The sequence below is a fragment of the Thermobia domestica genome, chromosome 2 (genome assembly GCF_964235325.1).
Source record: "Thermobia domestica chromosome 2, izTheDome1.hap1.1, whole genome shotgun sequence".
NCBI lineage: Eukaryota > Metazoa > Arthropoda > Insecta > Zygentoma > Lepismatidae > Thermobia > Thermobia domestica.
This window is the reverse complement of record NC_137455.1, coordinates 275,833,117-275,856,112: the sequence shown is the minus strand read 5'-3', so window position 1 is coordinate 275,856,112 and position 22,996 is coordinate 275,833,117. Positions and strand designations below refer to the sequence as shown.

The 22,996-nt window shown below is 34.6% G+C and overlaps 1 protein-coding gene across 2 annotated transcripts in view; it reads right to left on the bottom strand.

Moving 5' to 3' along the window:
• LOC145678505 (uncharacterized) overlaps positions 1-22,996 on the bottom strand; it is a 393,685-nt gene that overhangs the window by 114,433 nt on the left and 256,256 nt on the right. For both annotated transcript variants that reach the window (XR_014130402.1, XM_081748725.1), the window contains exon 11: positions 1,882-1,980. Coding sequence is in view for 1 of the 2 variants with exons in the window: in XM_081748725.1 (XP_081604851.1) it covers positions 1,882-1,980 (99 nt within the window). In the remaining variant the exon portion in view is untranslated. The remainder of the gene's footprint in view (positions 1-1,881; positions 1,981-22,996) is intronic.

Genomic DNA, 22,996 nt, shown 5'->3' with positions numbered 1-22,996 from the left:
GGACGACCAAACACTTCAGACGAAACGAAAGAGGCTGTCTTGGCTAAGGTTTACACTAGGTCAAAGAAATTGCTTCATCGGACATCCACGCAGTTGGGTGTTGAAGGTCAACCATCCACAAAATCCTGACAGAGAAGTAGTTTCATCCGTACAAGTTACAGACAATGTATCACTTAAATGAAGATGAACCTGATAGACAAATGCATATGTGTGAATGGTTTGCAGATAAATTGGATGAACATATCAATTTTACTAAAGACTGTGTGTTGTTCAGTGATGAAGCTGAGTTTTACGTCAATGGTGAACAGACAAAATCTTCGATACTGGTCTCAAGGCAATCCACACTGGATGAATACATCCAAAGAGCAGGGCTGCCAAAAAGTCATGGTGTGGTGTGGTGTGGTTTATGGAAAGCTCATGTGCTAGGACCTTTCTTCTTTGATGAACATGTAACGGGCGAGACTTATCTGAACATGCTGAGAGACAAATTGATGCATCAAATTTAGCATTTGGGCGAGGGACTTCCAGACTGGTTTCAGCAAGGTGGGGCCCCAGCCGATTTTGCTGCAGCTGTTAGGAGATTGGTTAAATGACAATTTTCCTCACTGGATTGGGAGAAGTGGTCATGTGGAGTGTTCGCCTCGTTTGCCAGACCTTTCTCCCCTTTATTTCTTTTCTTTCTTTCTCTTTTCCTGTTTTCCCCTTTATAGGGATGTAACTACGTAACTTTTCTGCACCATTAGAATTCAATATTACAAAATTCACTTTTTCGACTCACTCCTTATATATGTTAGGTGCAAGGTACGTTGCATAACCCGTACTTACGATGTAACTGAGTACATGTAAATACCAGTAAGAAGACAGCATCGTTTCTTTTTATCGTACCAACATTATTTCGTTAGTTGCCACCAAAGAAAACAAAGAAACGTGTGTATATTTCGTTCTTTCTCGTCACGGAAGATATTTCTGAACATGATACGAAGGGAGAAGAAAAGCGAGCCCTTTACTGCAAAAATAAAGTCGAACGTCACTGGGTGCCGGACGAAGCTACAGCAGAAAAACAGCAGCCTCACCCCTGTAAAATGGTTCGGATTTGGTGGAATATGTTCGCATTGTTCACTTTGAGCTTTCGCCATCCGACCAAACACTCACGGCAGAGGTGGAACGGCTTGGGCAGCACTGTTGAAAACATGCCCTACACTAGTTAACTGAAGAGTGTGTTCACCCTCCACACATGCCAAGTTTGTGAAATTCACTGAACCTTGCACATAATGATTTTAGTTTGTTTCGCAATTTTCAAAACCACTTTGATAGAAAGACAATGCATGATGCAACATACAGCGTTCGGATTCGGATCAAAGTCCCCAGACTTACATAAACGAGGGATTCACTATCTGGCTGACAGATTGTAAAGCGTTGTAGGAATTGGGACAGGACTGTTAGGATGTTTGACGATGCTTTTACAGCACGTTTTCCAATGTTTGTTTCACTTCTATTTCTTGCACCCAAAGTAAATACTCTTCAACTTTCAACCAAACTGACTGACTCATTATTATAGTTACTGTTATACTTGTACCGTCTGTAGGACGATTCTATCCAATATCTGAAGACTGTTGTTTATCTGGATTATCTGTAGCAAACAGTGCTACTACAAGCAGGAAAAGTAAATACTTTGAAATCCTGTCACAATTAAAGTAATTCGCATCTTGTAAATTTATCACATTAAATATAAATGTAGACAACTACAGTTAACAAAATGCGAAGCTGCACAACTCACATACAAATTAAATTCCTACAAAAATTTATAAGAAAAATTATCAACAGCATAACCAAACACTTCTATAAAATATGCAAGTAATAGTAATTTTATAGTTGTTTTACCTGAATCAATCTGAGTTCCTCGGGATCCATATCAGGGTCGTTTAGCTGGTCGACAATACTACTAGCTGTATCATTTTCTGCCTCCCCAAACAATTCTTTCTGCATATAAAGAAAAGGGAGTATTACAAACCATTTCTCCTAATTAACCATTATTTTACTAATATTTTACTATACACATGAATACTTTAGTATCCACTACGGAATTGTAATATTAGAATGCTGGTGATACTTTTAACTATTCTAACACGCAATAAAATCACTGTAACTTATTTCGGAAGTATCTTTTCCATGTTCTTTTTATTTGTAAAGCTCTTCGTTACGCTCTCCACGTTCAATCTTACACCACAAAAAAATAGTTATTATCACACATATATATATATAAACACTACAGAAAATGTATAAAGGGAAAACCAAGTCCAATAATTGTCAAGTTTGCAAGCTACCGAACCAGGGCTAAGGTGTTCAGCAATAAAAGAAAACTGAAGGGCTTCAACATCACCATCAAAGAAGACTTGTGCCATCATCGATTGGAATTGTTCCGTTCTGCAGTAAGAAGTATGGTTACAAGCAGGTGTATACTCAAGACGGAATAGTTGTCCTTAAAAACGGAACTAGACATTTCGTCTCTACCAAGGATGAATTTAATAGCTTGTGAGGTCACATAGAAATAGCGAATATCGCCAACAGTTAGTGGCATAATATCGCAGCACGAAACGTGTACATATTGTACTGTGTGTGATATGTTAGAGATTTGTTTTTCTTTTACTATTTTATTAATACATATATCCTCTTTTGTTAAATGTATATCTAAGTATGAATATTGTGTGTATCTGAATTGTTTGTGCGCGTGTGCGTGTGTTTCAACGTCCTATGTCTCTTTATGTGTGCATATTTGTCAGTGTTTAAATTCTAAAATACACAGAAGCGATAACTGCAGTAGCTATGTGATTTATGAGCTTTATATTTGTCTGACAGTATTTTCAACAAGTATGGTGTGCTCGCTTTTTCTGAAAAATGTGTGGTTTTGTTGCTATTTTTATTTGTCGTCAATATTTTGTGTTGGATGTGGTTATCAATGATATGTTTACATGCATTTGTCAAGCTCAATACGAGTGAAGCTTCTAGTGATTCTAATGTGGGAATGGATACAAAAGTGTTCCCTCCCAACATCAGCACAGGAAGGCCTCCGTCTCCGTGTTCTTTCACCCCTGTTGTTTCCAGTTTCGGCTCGCCTCCTCCTCAAGGTCAGTGCTATGTTTTTTTCTTTTCTTCTCTCTCACCCCCCCCCCCCCAAGACACCAATAGCCACTCCGTTTCGGGAAGAGCAAGCAATAACCTCGTTTGAGGCACAATTCGCATGTTATGAGGCAATGGAAATGTTTTCTTTCTTTCTTTTTTAAACATAAGCAACAAGGAAACGGTAAATCTCCATTCTATAGTCTTTCTGTTTTTCGCAATACCTGCCATTGAAATATTCAATATTACATGAGCACAATGACTAACAATACAAGCAACAAACATAGCACCTCTTCATTCATTTTAACCAAACTAAATAAAATATGTCCCTCTATTTTCGAAGACAATGAACCTTTCGCCCGATCTCCAAGCGTCTTACGAAGGCCCTCAGTATTTATTGCAAACAGAACTTAATAAACCGAAGCGACCAACGTTCGTTGCTGTGCACATTAATGCCCAGAGCCTTGTCAGACATTATACTGAGTTCGAAGTTCTTTTTCATTCCGTTGAGAACTTGCATGCAATATTAGTTTCCGAGACTTGGTTAAAGCCAACTCTTTCTAATGATCTGGTATTGTTAAATAACTTCAAAATTATCCGAAACGATCGCATTAACAAAGGTGGTGGTGAGGTTGCAATCTTTCTGCGAAATGACATTGACGCAAAAATTCTTTGTCAATCAGGTGGTCATTATAGCTTCGAATCTGAGTACATCATAGTTGAGATATGTATTGAGAACCAAAAATTACTTTTGGCTTGTGTGTACCGCCCACCAGGGGCATCATTTAAGTATTTCGAAGATATTTCTCATATCTCACCACTTTATATGCATAGTCTATGATACTTGGAGACATGAACTTTGATTTATTGTCCTCTAAACGTGAAGTAGAAACATTCCGCGAGATTACTACATCCTTAAATTTTTCCATCTGTCCGCTCGAAGCTATGTTTCATACTACCACCTCAGATTCACTTCTCGACTTAATCTTAACTTCCGACATTGATCGAGTTCTTCATTTCGGTCAATTTTCAGTACCTGGCATTTCGCGTCATGATCTTATCTTCGTTTGCTATTCTATTAAGACTCCCAAATTCAAGCCTAAAGTTGTTTTATACAGAGATTTAGCCAACATTAACAATAAAGCACTCTTGCGTGATGCTGCGTTATTGCCTTGACATCTAATAAGTTCTTTTCCTTCTGTGGGTGACCAACTATCTTATTTCAATGAGTTATTTTTTTATCCTCTGAACATTCATGCCCCCTTGAGAGAAAAACTTGTTTCTCGTTCTCCTTCGCCCTGGATTACAGATGAAATTCGAAGTTTAATGGCTTGTCGCGACAGAGCGTATAGTAAATTTAAGAAAGCACGTAAACTGAATCTACCCAACTTAAATGACAAATTTGAGGAATATAGGATCCTTAGAAATAGATGTAATCAAGCCGTGCGTAATGTGAAGTTAAAATTTTCCTACACCCTGCTTGAGAACAAGAATCCGTCCCATCTTTGGAGAAATGTGAAGCTACTTGGCATTCGTAGCAGCAAAAGAGTCCAGCCGGATGTAGCTGCCCCTTTCTCTGCCGATTATCTTAACAATTATTTCTGTAGAATTGATATTTCTAGCTCACAGATAAATGCAAGATCTGATAATACAGGACAAATCCCTAATTTTGAAGAAAATGTTTTCTCTTTCACTCGTGTTACCCTACAGGATGTAATGAAAACGATTAAGAGGATAAAATCCACTGCTGATGAAATAAGCATAACACTGATCAAGAAAATATTACCTTTCGTCCTCTCCCCAATTACCAATTTATTTAATCTTTCCCTTACTACCGGAACATTCTCAGTCTTGTGGAAGACAGCACGAGTCCTGCCTCTCCCTAAGACTAAGGATGTCCGGTCTGCAGAAGACTTAAGGCCTATTTCAATATTACCTGCCCTATCTAAAGCTCTTGAATATAAGTGACCAAATATGTGAGCACCTTCGAACGTATAACCTTTTAGACACTTTTCAATCCGGGTTTCGTAAACATTGCAGCACTTCTACAGCCCTTACCAGTATTACTGATGATATACGTTCTGCTTTGGACAAGAGAGAGATAACCATACTTACCTTACTGTATTTAGCAAAGCATTCCAGTCAGTAAACCACGACATTTTGCTACAGAAACTTGTACAAAAATTTAGTTTCTCTACTTCAGCTGCTAAGTGGGTCCAAAATTACTTATGCGACCGAAAACAGTATGTGGTGGTTGCCAACTTAGTTTCTGGTCAGCATAACCTCCCTTGTGGGGTTCCTCAAGGTAGTGTTTTAGGGTCTCTTCTTTTCTGCCTTTATATTAATGACTTACCACAATCTCTAAAACACTGTATCACATGTATGCGGACGATGTTCAATTGTATCTATCTTCTTCACCAAGGCAAATAGATACTTGTATAACAAAGATGAACGAAGACTTGAGTAATTTAGCTAAATGGTCAGCAAATAGTTTGATTATAAATCCAGTCAAATCAAAGTCAATTTTAATTACTTCCTAAAGTGCAACGACGTTAATAGATGCTTCACTTGTTCCCAATATAACTTTAGAAGGCGTTAATATTCCCTTCTCTTCCTCTGTGAAAAATCTTGGCGTCATACTTAACAAATATTTAACTTGGTCCGATCAAATTAACGCATCATGCAAGAAGGCTTTTGGAATTCTTCATTCTCTCGGCAAATTAAAAAACTTTTTACCAACACAGTTGAAAAAAACTCCTGTTCAAACCCTAGTGGTACCACATTTGAAGTACTGTGACACCGCCTTAACTGACGCTGATATACATTTACAAAAGCGTTTGCAACGAGTACAAAATGCTTGTATACGTTTTATTTTTAACTTAAAATTCTCAAATCATGTAATGCCATTCTTTAAAAAGCTGCAATGGCTGAAGATGCAGCAACGGCGAAAACTGCACTCGACGGTAATGCTGTATAAAACACTTACTTTTACAGAACCTTCCTATCTTCTAAAACACCTTAATTTTTTAAGCGATTTCCATCAGAGGGACACAAGATCACGTTTTAATAGCCAGCTTGCAATTCCTATTCATAGATCAACTTATTCCTCCAAATCATATATAATTTCAACGTGTCGTGATTGGAATACCTTGCCAACCTCGGTACGTGAGTCAACTCTTTAGCATCTTTTAAAAGAGCAGTTAACAATTTATTGTTATCGAAGCAGGGTTGAATGGACACAGAGACAGAAGAGCCAATAGAGAAGCTTGCCATAAATATATAAAACTCAACATTTATTACATATTGTAACATGTATGTACTTTCGTGTAGCACTATATTATATTTGCGTTATGTGTGCGTGTGTGTGTGTGTTTTACTTTCTAACTTTTTTTTTTTTTTTTTTTTTGCTATTGTTAACTATATTTTTTGATCTTTCAATTTTATATCATGTGTAGGTGTTAGATAAGGCTTCATATAGCCTTAACCTCGACATGTAAAATAAGTCGAAATAAATAAATAAATAAAGTGAGCCATCTACTTTTAGAAAAGCTATTAAACTAGCACTATTTCCACGTCTTTGCCAACAATCTATAAAGGAAGTTGCAAGAGCCTTCTGGAGAATAAGTCTTGGTCAAATTTTTACATATTTGATTATTTTGAGCGAATGACCTGCTGCTCGAGTCACTCTTCAAAACAACACATGAAGAAAACATATATTATACATATTCTGAATCACTGGTTTATACAACTTTTAAACTAGCGACAGATCATTATTTTTTTAAGAAATAAGTGACATATAGGTCAAAATCAAAAAGGCGGAAAGAATCGATTTCCTGAGATTTCTCGGACACAAAGAAGGACAAAATAAATTTCTATGGGTACATGAATCGAGTTTGTAAAAGAGCATGTCCAATTGTATGGCATATTCATTTTCTTAACAATTTTATAATAACTTCCTAGGGCTACTGAATCATGTTATAAGAATGGCTGTATTAGTATAAACAGACATTTTGTATGTCTACATTAGCAACCAAAACTTAACGATTTTTTGTTAAAGTGGCATTCTCTTGTAATTTTCCAAAGGTTTTATTTTATGGACTGATACCCTTTCAACAAAACTCTATTCATATATTATATTATATTATACTTCACACATATCATAATATTATTATAATATGCTAGGTTAAACATTACAGAGCTCGTAAAGACTCTAAATTTTGAAGGAACCGTATGAAATTTAGGCGGCACCTTTCAGATACAAATCCCTACTAATACCTTACCGTGAGTGCCTCAAAGGGGGATTTGCCCCCTGGACTGTCATTTAGAAAAAGTTCTTTTATGCAATTGTGTCTACAGTTTGAACGATTTTGTGACAAAACTGCCTACTTTTCAAGGGTTTGTTCCCTTGTGAAAGATCCTATGGGCATCCATGGCACCAGAGAATGTTTGATGGACAATTGGGGGAGTAAATTCATCCACACACCCCATAGTTACATTACAGTGAGTCAAAGACCTAAATGTAAACTTGAACATTAACTTAAAATGCACATAAAATATGTATTGAAACAAAATTAGTGAAACACAACATACAAAAATGAAATAAAATAAGAATAATATACTGTTTCACAAAATGTTCTTTTCGGTATTACCTTTTGTACACACTTTCATGTTCTCTGTTACTAAAACAAAATACGAAAACTGTCTTGCTTAACGATATTATCGGCGCGGAGTTTCCTTTTGTAGACACCTTCATGTTCTATATGCACGGTCTAACAATAGTCAGTTAGCATAGAGATTCCCCATCACATTTCCCCGAGTATCTTTCTTTCGGATCACGAATTGTTTGATGAAATCTTTCACAGTTTTTATCTGATGCTGCACCTATATTCTCGGAAAAGAAGTCCAAGTGGTTGTGGAGAAAATGAAGTTTCAAAGACATATTGCAACAAATTTCTTGAAAACTCAGTATCAGTTCTTCAACAATTTGGACACATTGTTCAAATTTTCTGTTATCCCGAAAAAAAGTTTACCACATTCTTCAGTGCACCTCACGCTCTTCTCTCGTTTTCGCTCATGGTTTCGTAGAATTGTGGATCTTTCATCACTTTTCTTATTTCTGATCCAACGACTATCCTTTCCTTAAATTTTGCATCTGTGATGCGGGGAAATAGTGCCTTCAGATAACGGAAGCCACCACCCTCTTTACCTATAGCCTTGACGAAAATCTTCGTTAATCCTAATTTTATGTATAATGGCGTTAAGTACACGTTTTCCTGTTCAACAATAGGTTCGTATTTATCACTTTTCTGTCAGGGAGTCAAAAACTTTCTTGGTTTACGTTGTAGTGTTGATCTTTTGCCCTGCTGTCCCATTCGAGAAAAAAAAAAAAAAAAAAATCCATATACCCCGCCCCTAAAGCAGGCCAAGAACTTTAAAATCACCACAAATGTTCCGCGTACTCAAAGTTTTCAAGTAAAAGCTTCATATTTCCGTATGTTTCTTTCATACCTACAGCATAAGCTACCGGAATAGCAGGGTGGCTATTTTTATTGTGTAATAACATGACTTTTAGACTGAATTTGGAAGAATCAATGAATAACCGCGAACCATTCATATCGATATAACGTTCAATCCGGACATGAGTCCGCAAACATCTGTACAGATCACCAAACCTTCGTGAAAGTTGAAAAATTTCACTAGATCACATCTGCGAAAACGATACTAGTTCAGCCTGAGACTTGGACAAGCAAATCCCTAACAGGGTCATTTAATTTCTTTGATATATTAATTCCGGCTCCGACGATTTTTCAGTATAGACAGGATATTTCTCTTCTTCGATTTCGGAATCATGATCTAAGAAAGTAACACATTTATCAATCATCCAACCACAATTTTCTCGGTGGAACAGGCACATGTAACTCTTTGCTGTATGGAAAAGGTCGAACAGCGGAAAGTAAATTTGGGTATATCATTGACTTATTGGTTTTTGAAGTTATTCCGCTTACGTTTGTTAAACAAACACATCAGTCTGACGTGCGGTCTTTCGGCTCACGCCACACCATTGGCACGGAAAATGGTATTGTTTTGTGTGTTCCATTCAACCACCTCAGAAGATGCACTGTACAAGATATACAATTCAAACGTGGAGTCCACTTTTTAGCATCTTCCTCAACTTTGCACTCAAAGTTCAATTCATAAGCTTTTCACACAAGTGGAGTGTAATATTGGATTTAACAGTCACTCTCCCACATATGTAACAAGATCTGTTACAGTTATTCAAGCAATTTCTCGGCATGACTTACTTCACAAAACATACATACAAGTACTTTTTAGACGAACAAATCTAAGAGTAATATCCAGCAACACACTTTTATCTTTGTCCAACAAGTTCAGCTATCAACAATAAAAATGCTGTATATTTCCAGTGTAAAACTTGCCAGTCCTTCCACCAGCAGCAAAATCGCAAATAAGGGAGTCCAAACAATGAACACAATTTCACTGATAAATACTTTTACACAGTGTTGCAAATACGCAGCAGAAAGTGTTGCCAACTCAAGAAGGGAAAATTTATTATTAAAAATTCCCGTTTCCCCCATTTTTCGGAAAATGAAGGCTGACATAAATGAACGACTTATGGTTTTAAGATCAGAGCAAGACATACGACTACAATCAATGAATAACTTCCAGGAAAGAAAACCACTGTAACACAGTGTAATTGACGAGGTGGTTTGATTTTGCGATGGTTCGTTTATTTTTGAATATATCGCGATGGCACTTGCCAATATGAACGGACAAACCCAGTTGATTAAGAAAATATTTACTGCAATGTAGGCATTGCACTTCGTTTGATGTGTCAGAAACTTCCCGTGCATAGCTACACTTAACATATCTGAATCACAGACACAGGTGTTATTGGAGTCCACAGGCTCAGTCTCATTGCCATCTTCCTGATTAACGGTGGTTTTACCTGAAGAGCTGTCATTATTGTAGCATAATAAAAAATTGTATTCGTGTGGATTGCCCTTTAGTGAACTATAATTGTATTTTTGTTTAGTTCGGTATATTACAATGGATGAAATAACTATCACTGAGACGATGAAAGGCAAGCCCAGCGCGGTGTAAGAAGAATTCCAGTATGTGTATCATTTATTTCAGTGCATACTGCGGTGCAAGGTGGATGTGTTGAGTGAGTGCTCTCTGCAAATAATTTAATTTAAAGAGTTCTACTGATTTTTCAACTCATTTGAGACAGCGACATGAATATGAATAGCCAGAGATTGTGATAATACCATCTGTAGGTGATAGAAGTGAATAATTATCCAGTTTAGGCGTTTAGTTACAAATGTAAACAAACAACTGAGCAGAGCTGAGTCTGTTATTGCAATTGTGAAATTATCTTCAACAAGTAAGTTGAATAGTTAGACTTATATGCTAGAAGTTTAATCTAGTACATTACTGAAGTTTATTTTCCTTTACTAAATACTATTTCTGTGATTCAATCTCAGTATTAGTACTGTATATAGCATACAACATATTACTTATGTGTTTTTGCTTCTCCGAATCCCTGTGTTATGGAAAATTAGTGTGCCAATTTCTAAAACGATGACTAGCAGCATCCACTATTAAAACTTGCCGCCATTTTGGATCTCAATATAAGTATAATTAACATAGTGTGCTGTATAGTATAAATATACTGTTATATGTGGTTCAATTTGGTTATCGAGAATTAGAGTACTAGTGTCAAATTCTTTGATAAGCAGGAACCATACTGAACGGATACCGAAGCAGGAACATAAGCAGGAACGTAAACTTTGACGCCATTTTGAATCCCGATTTAAATATATTTAATACAGTAGTGCGATCACAATGTCTTCTTGTACAATTTGTAATTCAAAAGTTAGTCGCTATGATGACGCACTACAATGTTCAAAAAAGAATTGTAATAAATTATTTCATATAGTGTGTTACAAAATATCTGTGGAGAAATATACGGACATGAAGCAGACGGGTATTATAAAGGAATGGGTATGTAGAGATTGTAGTGGTTCTAAATCGAGGGAGGTAGTAATTACAAAAACTGTACCACCGAGCGCAACTGAGTCAATGGTAATTAACAAAAGTACATCCTCAAAATTGGATGACAAATCTTTGAATCCTTCTGATATAGGAATGAAGCTTGAGGAACTCTGTGCTCAAATAGCTCAATTAACAGCTAGTGTTCAATTTATGTCTAATCAACACGATGAATTGTTGAAGAAACTTGAACTAGAGATTAAGGGTAATATTCAACGGGATAAGGATATAGCCAAGCTAAAAGCAGAAAACATAGAATTGAAAAAGCAATTAAAATTACAGGATGTAGAAATAAATGATCTTAATCAGTATGGACGTAATAAAAATATTGAAATACATGGTATACAGGAGCGTACTGGTGAAAATTTAAAGGAAGTTGTAATCGACATGGCTCAAAAATTAAGAATAAAATGTGGGGAGGAAGATATTGATGTTGTTCACCGATTATCAAACGGTAAAAATAAACCAAAAGCAATAATTGTACAATTTACAACGCGCACAGTGAGAGATATGTGGTTGACTAAAAGAAATACGGGTTTAGTTAGTAATAATTTAGTATCTGGAAGTAATGATAGTAGAATATTTGTGAATGTAAATTTAACTCCTAAAAATAAGCAATTATTTTGGAAAGCTAGAACAGCTGCAAGAAATACACAGCATAAATACTGTTGGGTAAATGGCAATGGACAAATTTTAATTAGGAAAAACGAAAATAGCCAGGTTATGATTATTAAAACTGAAGAAGATGTACCAGGATTTCCAAATTCTATTCCAGTGTAATCTTGAAATATGTAGGCTATAATTTAAGATGGCAGTAGTTAAAAGTACGTTTGATATATATTACCAGAATGTGAATGGGTTAAAAACTAAAATTAACGAATTTTACCTAAGCTCTACCATGTTTAATTTTGATTGTGTTGCCATTACTGAATCATGGCTAAGACCTGAAATATTTAATAATGAGTTGTTTGACGATAAATATTTGGTCTACAGAAAAGATCGTAACCTAGAGCGTAGTAATATGAAAGATGGAGGTGGTGTTCTCTTAGCTGTTCACAATAATTATATCTCTGAAAGAATAACAAGATTTGAATTGCCAGATAATGAGGATTTGTGGGCTAAAATTCAGTTATCAGATTTAACATGTATATATATTTGTGTAGTTTATTTCCCGCCACATAGTTCAGAAGAATTATATTTAAATTTTTTTCGAAATATTGAAAGATTTAATGAACTAACATTATCTCAAAATGTTTTTATTATAGGAGATTTGAATTTGACGCTTTTAACAGATTATTTGGATGGTAACTATTTTTTAAATTTGCCTAATTTGGAGAACAATGTCTTACATAAAGTAAATTTTTTAAATTTCTCACAAATCAATAAAGTAAGAAATCTAAACAATAGAATTTTAGATGTTGTATTTACTAATGTATTACACGTTGAAGTTCTTGAATCTGATGTTCATTTTGTTCAACCAGATCGTCATCACCCATGTTTGAATATTAATATTCCGTTTTATAAAAACTGTAAGACACGAAATGAAATGGAAGACGTAGTCTACAACTTTTGTAAGTGTGATTTCTTGAAACTTTATCAGTTATTGAGATGTAAGAAATGGGATTCCTTATATGAGATTAAGGATATTGATAATTGTGTCGAGTTTTTCTATTCTGAATTATATGGAGTTTTAAATGAATGTACACCTAAAAATATCAAGAGGAAACATTCATATCCAACCTGGTTTACTCCTGAAATAATAAAAATGTTAAGGAAGAAAGAACGTTATAGAAAGAAATTTAAAAAATCAAGACTTTACTCAGATTACATGCAATTTATTGCACTAAGGACACAAGTAAAAAATAGTATTGAAATAGCTTTTCGTGATTATAACAACGCAATAGAAGAGCAAATTGTAAAGGAACCTAGGAAATTTTGGAACTATATTAATAAGAAAAAATCTTCAAACATAAATCAATTTGTACTTGAATATAACAAAGAAAAAATTGTTGACAATAAATTGAAATGCGAAGCTTTTGCTAAGCATTTTCAATCAGTATATAGTTCTGAAATACCTAATATTAAACTATCAGATATTTTTCTGAATGATGTTTCTACGATTGTAGATACAATGTCACTGGATAGGATCACTGAAACAGAAGTAATCGAAGCTATTGACAAAATGAAAGGTAAAAGGTCAATTAGTAATGATGGTATACCATCTTACATTTTTAAAGGTTGTAAGGAATTTATTGTTAAGCCATTGACCTACATATTTAATCTGTCTATCACTCAGTGTTATTTTCCTGCAAAATTTAAAATATCAGCAATATGTCCAGTTCCAAAAATTAATCCTGTAAAATTAATACAAGACCATAGGCCGGTAAGTTTGATTTCTTCTCCAGCTAAAATATTCGAATCAGTAATCTGTAAACACCTGTTTAATCACATCTCACGATATCTCTCTGATTCCCAATATGGTTTTAGACATAATAGATCAACAGTAACAAATTTGTTGAATATAAGTCAAGCAATTAGTGAAGCGCTTACCGTAAGGTCTCAAATTGATGTAGTGTATACAGATTTTAAGCGAGCCTTTGATTTGATTAATCACGAAATACTTCTTAAAAAGATTAAAGGATTTGGTATTTCAAATGAATTAATCCGACTATTTAAGTCATATTTAAGCAACAGAATCCAATATGTAACATATAATAATTGTAAATCTAAACAATATTCTGTATATTCTGGAGTACCACAAGGATCCAATTTAGGGCCTTTGCTATTTTTAATTATGATAAACGATTTACCTGATGAGTTTCAATATTCTTCGTGTCTAATGTTTGCTGATGATACTAAATTATACAAACAAATTTCTACAAGAGATGATTGTGCAAAATTACAGAGAGATCTGGTGAGGTTGAGTGAATGGTGTCAAAGAAACAAATTTGAACTCAATATTTCAAAATGCAATGTTGTAACATTTTCAATCACAAAGAAACCTGTTATATTTAAATATATTATAGGGAATCAAGTACTGGAGAGGAAAGAAGTTGTCAGGGATCTGGGAGTATGGTTTGATGCAAATCTAAAGTTTACATATCATATGGATATCAAAACAAATGAGGCGTTTAAAATGCTTGGATTTATTAAACGATCGTGCTGTCATTTTAAAAACATAAAAACAATATTAACTTTATATAACTCTTTTGTAAGAACAAAATTAGAGTACGCTTCTATAATTTGGGAACCATACTACCAAAAACCAAAGCAACAAATAGAAAAGGTACAAAAGAAAATGTTAAAATATATTAGTTATAAAATAGATAATATAACAACTCGTTATGTATCTTACAATATACTTCTCAGGAGGTTTCAGCTTTTGTCACTGGAGGATAGAAGGTTTATTCAATGTGCATTGTACTTGAAAAAACTTATTGATAACCAAGAGGATAATATGTCTTTCTTAGGTAAATTACCATTCTATTGTCCTCGTCAAAACTTGAGGTTCAGACAAATGTTTTATATGCCTGACATCAAAACAAATTTAGCAAAAAACTCTCCATTGTATAGGATATGTGATAGAGGCAATAAAATACATTCTATGGGTCTGGACATATTTCAATTAAGATGCTCAATATTTAAACAAAAATGCCTCCAAATGTTACTTAATAAAGTGTAAAGATTGTTATTATATCTGGTACTTATTGACTGTACGTGAACAAAACAAGAGTAATGGTTGGTTGTTAGAATTACTTTACATGTAGCACATTCTGCACCATTATAAAATTAACAATTTGTGCTTTGTAATTGCCTTCGGGTGTTAAGTACAAATAAATTATTATTATTATTATTATTATTATTATTATTATTATTATTACTCCAGAAGCAGAGTATTGAGACGAAAATTTGGTTGTGTGCGCGAATTGAGTTGGGTTGACGTTGAGTTTAACGTCCCTTTCAGCATCGAGGCTATATGAGACGGGACCTACTGATTAACGTGAAATCCGAACAACATGAGCTCCCGCCCGGAATCGAACCCGGGTCTCCCACGCCAAAGGCGCGTACGCTAACCGCTTAGTCACGAAGCTCAGTTGTGTGTGAGAGAGAAGAAAGATAAGTGCAGGCGACAGTAACAAAGGCAAAAGTACTAATTAAGTCAACGGAACACAAATGTCAACTAGATGTCGCTAAACCAGAAATTCGAGTTCAACGGATGGCAACAAAGAAGAGAACCTGAGAAGCCCCTATCGAAGATCTACTGCAAAGAAATGGATACTCTGTTTAACCGAGGATTTGATTTCGTGACGGAAGTTCCCGAGTATAACATCTTCAAGAGCAAAATGAATCATGTAAGGCATCACGAGCGTGGAGATATTCGAGAACCGGATTCAAAACGAAACATCGTGTGTTGACCGAGGAAAACCTGAGGATGGGCAGGAACTTTTTTTTTTCTCCCCTGGACGAAGGACACGGAACAGAGAATTCATGTTTTCTCGGAAGGTTAGGAAATATTGCAGCTTGGAAAAACCTTCTTTTTGGATGAAAATTTCAAATCGTGCAGGAAGCAGTTCGCCCAACTTTATTCGATTTACATAGATGTTGGCAGTATGGAGAAAGAAACAAATATTGTCCAGGTAGCTCTTGCCATCCTGCTGAACAACAATAACAACAAGAACAAGAACAAGAACAACAACAACAACAACAACAACAACAAAAAAAAAAGAAAAGAAAAGAAAAAAGAAAGAAACTTACGACTTCCATTCCAAGAAATTAAAGAAGTGTTTATCGGGTTGGGCTCCACAAAAGATCATGATTGACTTTGAAGAGGCGTGTATTTATGCGCTTATTTCCAACTTTCCGGATTGTACGATTAAGGGTTGCCATTTTCATTTCAATCAATGATTATGATGCAAAGTGTAAGAACTAGGGTTAGCATCTGTGTACAAACAAAATTAATATGTAAGGGCTACATATCCGCATATGCAGCGTTTTGGCTATTATTCCCGGGAAGACGTTAAAGATGGCTGGGTAGCAATACAGAGTATTGTGCCAATAGAAGATAAAGTGTCTGCAACTGCGAAAGTGAAGGGTATCGAACACATTTTGCCGTTGAAGGATGGAACAACAAGCTCAAGAGCAGGGTTAGCTTACAACCAAATTTCTTTGTGCTTTTTACAAGCACTGAAACAAGAAGCTGCTTTGCATTATGATCCGTTTGGAAGATAAAAAAAAGATATATGTACCACCTGACAACAAAATTGAAAAAAAAAATGCTGCACAGATACAAGTTCGTTCCAAGATATTGTTCAATGTTTGAGAAGTTTACCTATATCCAAAAATTGAAGTAAAAACGAGAAAACAATGTAAACGCGCAGTAACAAGTATGACAAGAGAAATAATTTCTCGCTAACAAAGGATGACACAGGACAGAGTTTCTTACATAATATTAAGGCCAAATACAGATACATGACAATGGGAAGAGTTCCCTGCGTAATATTACCAAGGCACAGTAATAAAAAAAGAAATGACAAGGGAAAGAGTTTCCTGCATGAACTTCTAAACACGCTAGAAAAAGGAACAGCTATGGTTCACTTTTCTGACAGTCCCAAGGGAAGCTACTTTACCACTGGCGAGTCTAGAAGATAAAAAGTGTGTGCAGCCAAAACCCAGACTAGGATAGGTATATCATGAGTTCACTACGATATAAACTTTAAAAATATATAAATAATAGCTTGAATTATTTTTGTCACTTAAAACCGGGGGTTCTAGCCCCCTTCCCATCCCCCGGTCAGGGCTAGATCCGACACTGTACTTTATAAGATACAAAACTGGTTGAATTGTAGGGCACAAACATCCCAGTGCAAATATATAGCGGGTGCGTTTTTCGCTCCTTTTGGAGTAGGGCGAAAATTTCTCGCATCACATAAGTATCTCTGTAAAGCCTATGCTCTTCAATTTGTGTCTGGCGGCCGCAGGAAACAGAACCAGGATTATACTAGGAAATAATCATCCAATTAGGATTCTCGGAGCCCACAGAAATGGTTCGTGGTTGTTAAACTAGTTGCGTAATTTGTTTATGTAAGCTTTTAATTATAATAAATGATTAGTGACATTTTTGATTATTTTGATTTAAATTTTCTTTCATACCTTTCTACATTACCATTCGATGTTCTATTTGAGTTTCCTTTATCAAAAATTTAAGTTTATATACTTTTTCATTTATTTTATCTACCTATAAAAATTCTACAATAGCATTTAAAAGCGCCTGAGCTCCAACCTATAACTTTAGCTTTCAAATCTTTCATTTACGGTTGTGTGTGATTTCACGTTTAACAGAGACAAACATTTTAAGTAACTGTACTTTGAATAGTCTAAATTAGTTAACTATATCTTTTTCATAAAGTTTATGTTATAAAATTATTGTTCAAAGCCTTTATATTTTAATAAGGCTTCTCTAAAATCAATGCATGTGAATTGTGCTTCCGAGTTCTTTTAAACTATATGTTGAGAATGTTTATATGCTTGTGGTCAATCCTTTCGACAACGAGATCTCGGAAACTACAGACTCTAGAAAGATGACGTTTTCACTGATCGATTGGAAATTTTGCGTATTGTCCAGTTCTAATTGAATATTTAAAAAAAAAAAAAAAAAAAAAAAAAACATGGCCATTATTTCTTTATTACATTTTTTAGGGTACACTGGAAGCGTTGAAACAAACAAACAAACAAACAAAAAAAACTAAAGCATCATATCCTATGCGTTATATATTCCAACAGCACATTGTTGTATATTGGGGTTGTATATGTCTCAGGCGTTTGTTTCATGGCCAAATAATAATGAAAAAGGAAGGATAACCATTTCTCGAGTCTAAGATAAATCTTTATTTTTTGTGTTTTGAACAATGAACACTATATATAACTGGCATTATAATTAATTGTATATGTAATGTATTTGCTTATTACATACTGCATGCAAGAAGAAAGAAAACACTGGTCATACATGAATTAGAAACTCCAACCGAAAGTAGGCTGAAATCTTGAAAACGGCGCAAGATACTGAAAAAAAGTAATCGAAAAAATCTCCCCTTTATGATACCCCTTGCCGATTTTATCAAGACGTCTTTCACTTGTGTCTGTAAAGGGACATGTACATATGTAGTGAGGAATGAGAAGGAGATTTATGCTCATATGCAAATGATAAGCTGTGTAGAGAGCGCAGGTTCAGCTAGTGAATTTTGAATATTCGATACCTTTCTCTAGCTCTTAAGCTACAAAACAGTATGTGGGATTGAGGATTTAGATTTCTGGGCTTTCGGCATCTATGGCCATTTAGCCCGTCACGTATGAAGGATGACGTCCCTCGGTGATCACACTATTTGAGAAAAGGGCAGGAAGAAAGGATTGGAGAAGGAAGAAAGTGGCCTGGGACCTATAAGTTAGATACCACACCAGCATTTGCCTGGTGCGAATAAGGAAAACTCAGAAAAATCTCATTCAGGATGGCTGGTCTGAAAAAGCTTTTTATACTTTTTCAACCGAATGCCCCCACCGGCAATTGAACCCGGGACCTCTCGAAACAGTGTGTAATTAAGAACTCTGTAAATAACTTCACTATACTTATAGTTTGGTGTGTTATCCACCTTGTCTTAATTCATCCTTATTTTTCCCTTCATTTTTTTTATAGAAAAGAAAAATTACTTTTGTTTACTTCATTTTTAACTTTTCTTTTTCTAATTTCAAATGGGCAGCTGCCAGGTTCATGTGTGAAATTGTTCTGCATTGAAATATTCATATCTGAATATTTACTATCCATATAATTTTTTTTTTTTTGTAATCTTGCAAAATGCTTTAATAAAGTATTATTAAGAAACAGATTGGTGTGTCTATTAGTATATGTGCTGCATTAAATCTAAATTTTAAATTAAATTCTCGAAACTTTGCCTATTTCCATAATTTCATCTGATGACTTACTAAAATTATTAATCTTGAATGTTGGTTGCTTTGCATGTATATAAAATTATTCGTAAGAATTTCATTCAGAGATTTGTGTAAAACTTGCACAAATTGTAACTGTATGTTTTTATATGTTCATCAATTGTTTTGAAAGATATAACATTAAGAGTATTGACCTGACCTGACCTGACAGTACTGAGAACTTAAGATAAAATTAAAATCAATGGAACAACATACTAAAAACACACCAATCTTTTTTGACTTAATATGTTTCTTAACTCTAATCTTTTTACCATTCTTATATATCTGCCTTCGTATCCGAATTAAACTAGATGTATTTTTATAGTTTTACATTGCCAATGAAATAATTTTCTTACACTTAAAATTAACAAATGCTAATTTTAGATTACATTTCTCGTAAATGTATCATAATTTCTTAGATACAGTAAAAGTATAACGGGAAGTTTTATCTGATGTTTTTGTAATTTTGGGAGTTTTCTTGTAACTTAAACATGGGACATTTCATGTGAAATCAACCAATGAAATGGCAAAATCTGACCTGACGATCTTAGATTTTTGTAAAAATTGGTGCATAGCTTTATGACAGTGGGAGATGAAAAAAATCCCAAATATTACCTCTCTCCTCCTGAAAGTGTCCCCATACAGTGTGTTCAAAAATGACAAAAAAAGGCATTTTTTTTTTTCAGTTACAGTGATTATTAAAAATTGTCATAAAATGGTTATAATGTGCACTAGAGACGTGGAACAAACACCATTGGAAAGCTTAAAGATTGCTCTAGAAGTTGTACTATATTGAAAAAACCTGTAAAATAAAAAATAATACTTCAAAAATTCAAATTAAGATTTGAATTTTGAATTTCGCATAGAAATGTCCCTCTGAATTTGTTCAAAATTGTCCAGATTGTAGTCTCATATGTGTACTAAAACACCACAAAGTTGCATTTTGGGCACTAAATGGGATCCGATTCAAAATTCAACATAAACCAAGCATTGCACGATATTGACCATGTGAATATCTGGGTTCAGATCGATAACCATTTGCCTGGAGCTATTTACCTGCATCAAAGGAATTTATATTCAATTTCATTTGTTTCTTGATGTATTCATTTGAGTTCACACAATTATCCACTTTTGGAGATATTTAGAGAGGTATCAAGTTTCCAAACAGTACTTAATACAGGTTATTATTCTTGTTAAGACAGTATGGATGTTTCTAAATATGTTGGCTACATTGATACATGTTATTTTCATTTCTTTGTTTCAGAATTGCTATTACAGAACATATTATGAAAGGGAGGGATATATTTTCCTCCATTTCACAATATTTGTATGAAATGTGTTATGAAACACAGTGACACTGCTCACAATCACTTCACACACCTGCAGCACAAACAATTAGTCAATAAATTCTTTTTCCTATTTCAATTATCCACTTCCACATATCTGTGACAGCAATCCTGAAACAAAGGAATGAAAATAACATGTATCAATGTAGCCAATATAAATTTAGAAACATCCATACTGACTAACAAGAATAAAGGCCTATATTAAGTGCTGTTCGGAAACGTAATACCTCTCTAAATATCTCAGAAGGTGGATAATTGTGTAACTTAAAATGAATACATCAAGAAACAAATGAAATTGAATATAAATTCCTTTGATGCTGCAGGAAATAGCTCCAGGCAAATGGTTATCGATCTGAACCCAGATATTCACATGGTCAATATCGTGCAATGCTTGGTTTATGTTGCATTTTGAATCGGATCCCATTGAGTGCCCAAAACGCAACTTTGTGGTATTTTAGCACACATATGAGACTAGAATCTAAACAATTTTGAACAAATTCAAAGGGACATTTCTATGCGAAATCCAAAATTCAAATTTGAAGTATTATTTTTTATTTTACAGGTTTTTTAATATAGTACAACTTGTAGAGCAATCTTTGAGCTTTCCAATGGTGTTTGTTTTATGTCTCTAGTGCATATATTAACCATTTTATGACAATTTTTAATAATCACTGTAACTGAGAAAATGCAATTTTTTGACATTTTTGAACACCCTGTATGGAGACACTTTCAGAGGGGAGAGGTAATATTTGGGATTTTTTCATCTCCCACTGTAGTAAAGCTGTACACCAATTTTTAGAAAAAACTGAGACGGTCAAGTCTAAAGACTTGTAGATTTGACATGGAATGTCCCACTTACTTATCTTATTTGTGTAACACACCCTTCTACACACTGACTATTCTTATTTTATATATGTACTCTATTTCTGTTCCTACTGAAGTATGGGCACTTACTCTGAGGAAGAATGCAAAGTATTTGAGAACAAATCCTGGGGCGAATATTCGGATCCAAGAGAAACGGAAATGGGAATGGCAGAAACTTCAAATGATTTATACAGTTTACTAAACATTGTTAGGGTCATCAAGTCTAGGAGGTATAGGTGGGCAAGTCATGTAGCCAGAATGAAACAAAGTAGGAACTTTCAAATTTTTAACTGGAAATCCAATCGGAAAACAACCATTAGGCAGACCTACGCCAACATAGAACAGTATTAAGCTGGATCTCTCAGAAATAGAAATACAAAGAAGAAACTAGATTCAGTTGGGACAGAAGTCAATGGAGTTTTTTGTGAAAGTGGCATTGAACCTACGGCCATACAATTAGTGTAAGATTTGAACAGAATTTTTTCACATATGTATTTTCCGCTCATCCTGAGTTTCGGATAAACAATGGTTACGAATCTATTATTGTTACTATATATAGTGTTATTCAGGTATTTCAAAGAATCCATTATCAATTTCATAGATTTGTACCTCTAACTTGATGATAATAATAATAAAATAACTTTACCGATTGCAGCACTACAGCAATTTCAGAAGAAAGTATGTTGTCATTGAAAATATAAAATACCACAACTTGCACTTACAAGAACTGATGGACCAGAACAATTGAAGAAGCAAGTGAGAAAAACAACAATCTTTCTTTTCAGCTTTTTCATACGGTGGCCCCAGAATTCCTTTTCAAATATCTGAAGATAACAAAGTATGCGTGCCAACTAGCCAATTAGTAAGGCCCTACAGAAACTATCGCCTTACAGTTTCAACTGATACAGGTCGAAGTTCCAATATCAGTGAAAAACTATATACATAAGTTAAAATTAAAAAGAAAATGTTTAACAGTTGTTTGTAACTTTGCTTAAGTATGAACTATATAAATAAAGAAAATACACTAGGATAGTTACTAATATATTACTCTCATTTACAACAGTTTTGATCATGTTCTACAACGTATTACTTCTTGTTATTTTGACACATAACAAGAAATGATAGAGCGCTTACCTCTGGTGTGTGGGGACCTGGTTCGATCCCCTGCCAAGTAAGTTTGTGGTGGATAACATTTTGTTCGTGGGTTTTCTCGGAGTACTTCCCTTTCCTCCCATATTCTCATTCCATCAATTCTTTCATCATCGTTCACTTACCTTAATTATCCGTCTCCTTTAACCTCACACGCATAATCGTGGGACATTCAACTAAAAGATTTCATTTCATTTCATTTTTCATAGGAAACGAACCTCAGATGCTAATCAAGCCTCAGTGATCAAACTTTAACCACTCATTACTACACTAACAACGACTGCAAATCTGAGTTTTACAAGTGTTTCTTTCGTTATATTTCAGGTTAAGTATAACCGATTGTTGAAAAATTGCAATGTTTGAACATCCACAATAAAAAGAGGGCGAGACACTTAGATGTAACACTTTTATAGGGAATCTATACCACAAAGCCTATATCTAAAATACATACATACATAACTGTTATTTTT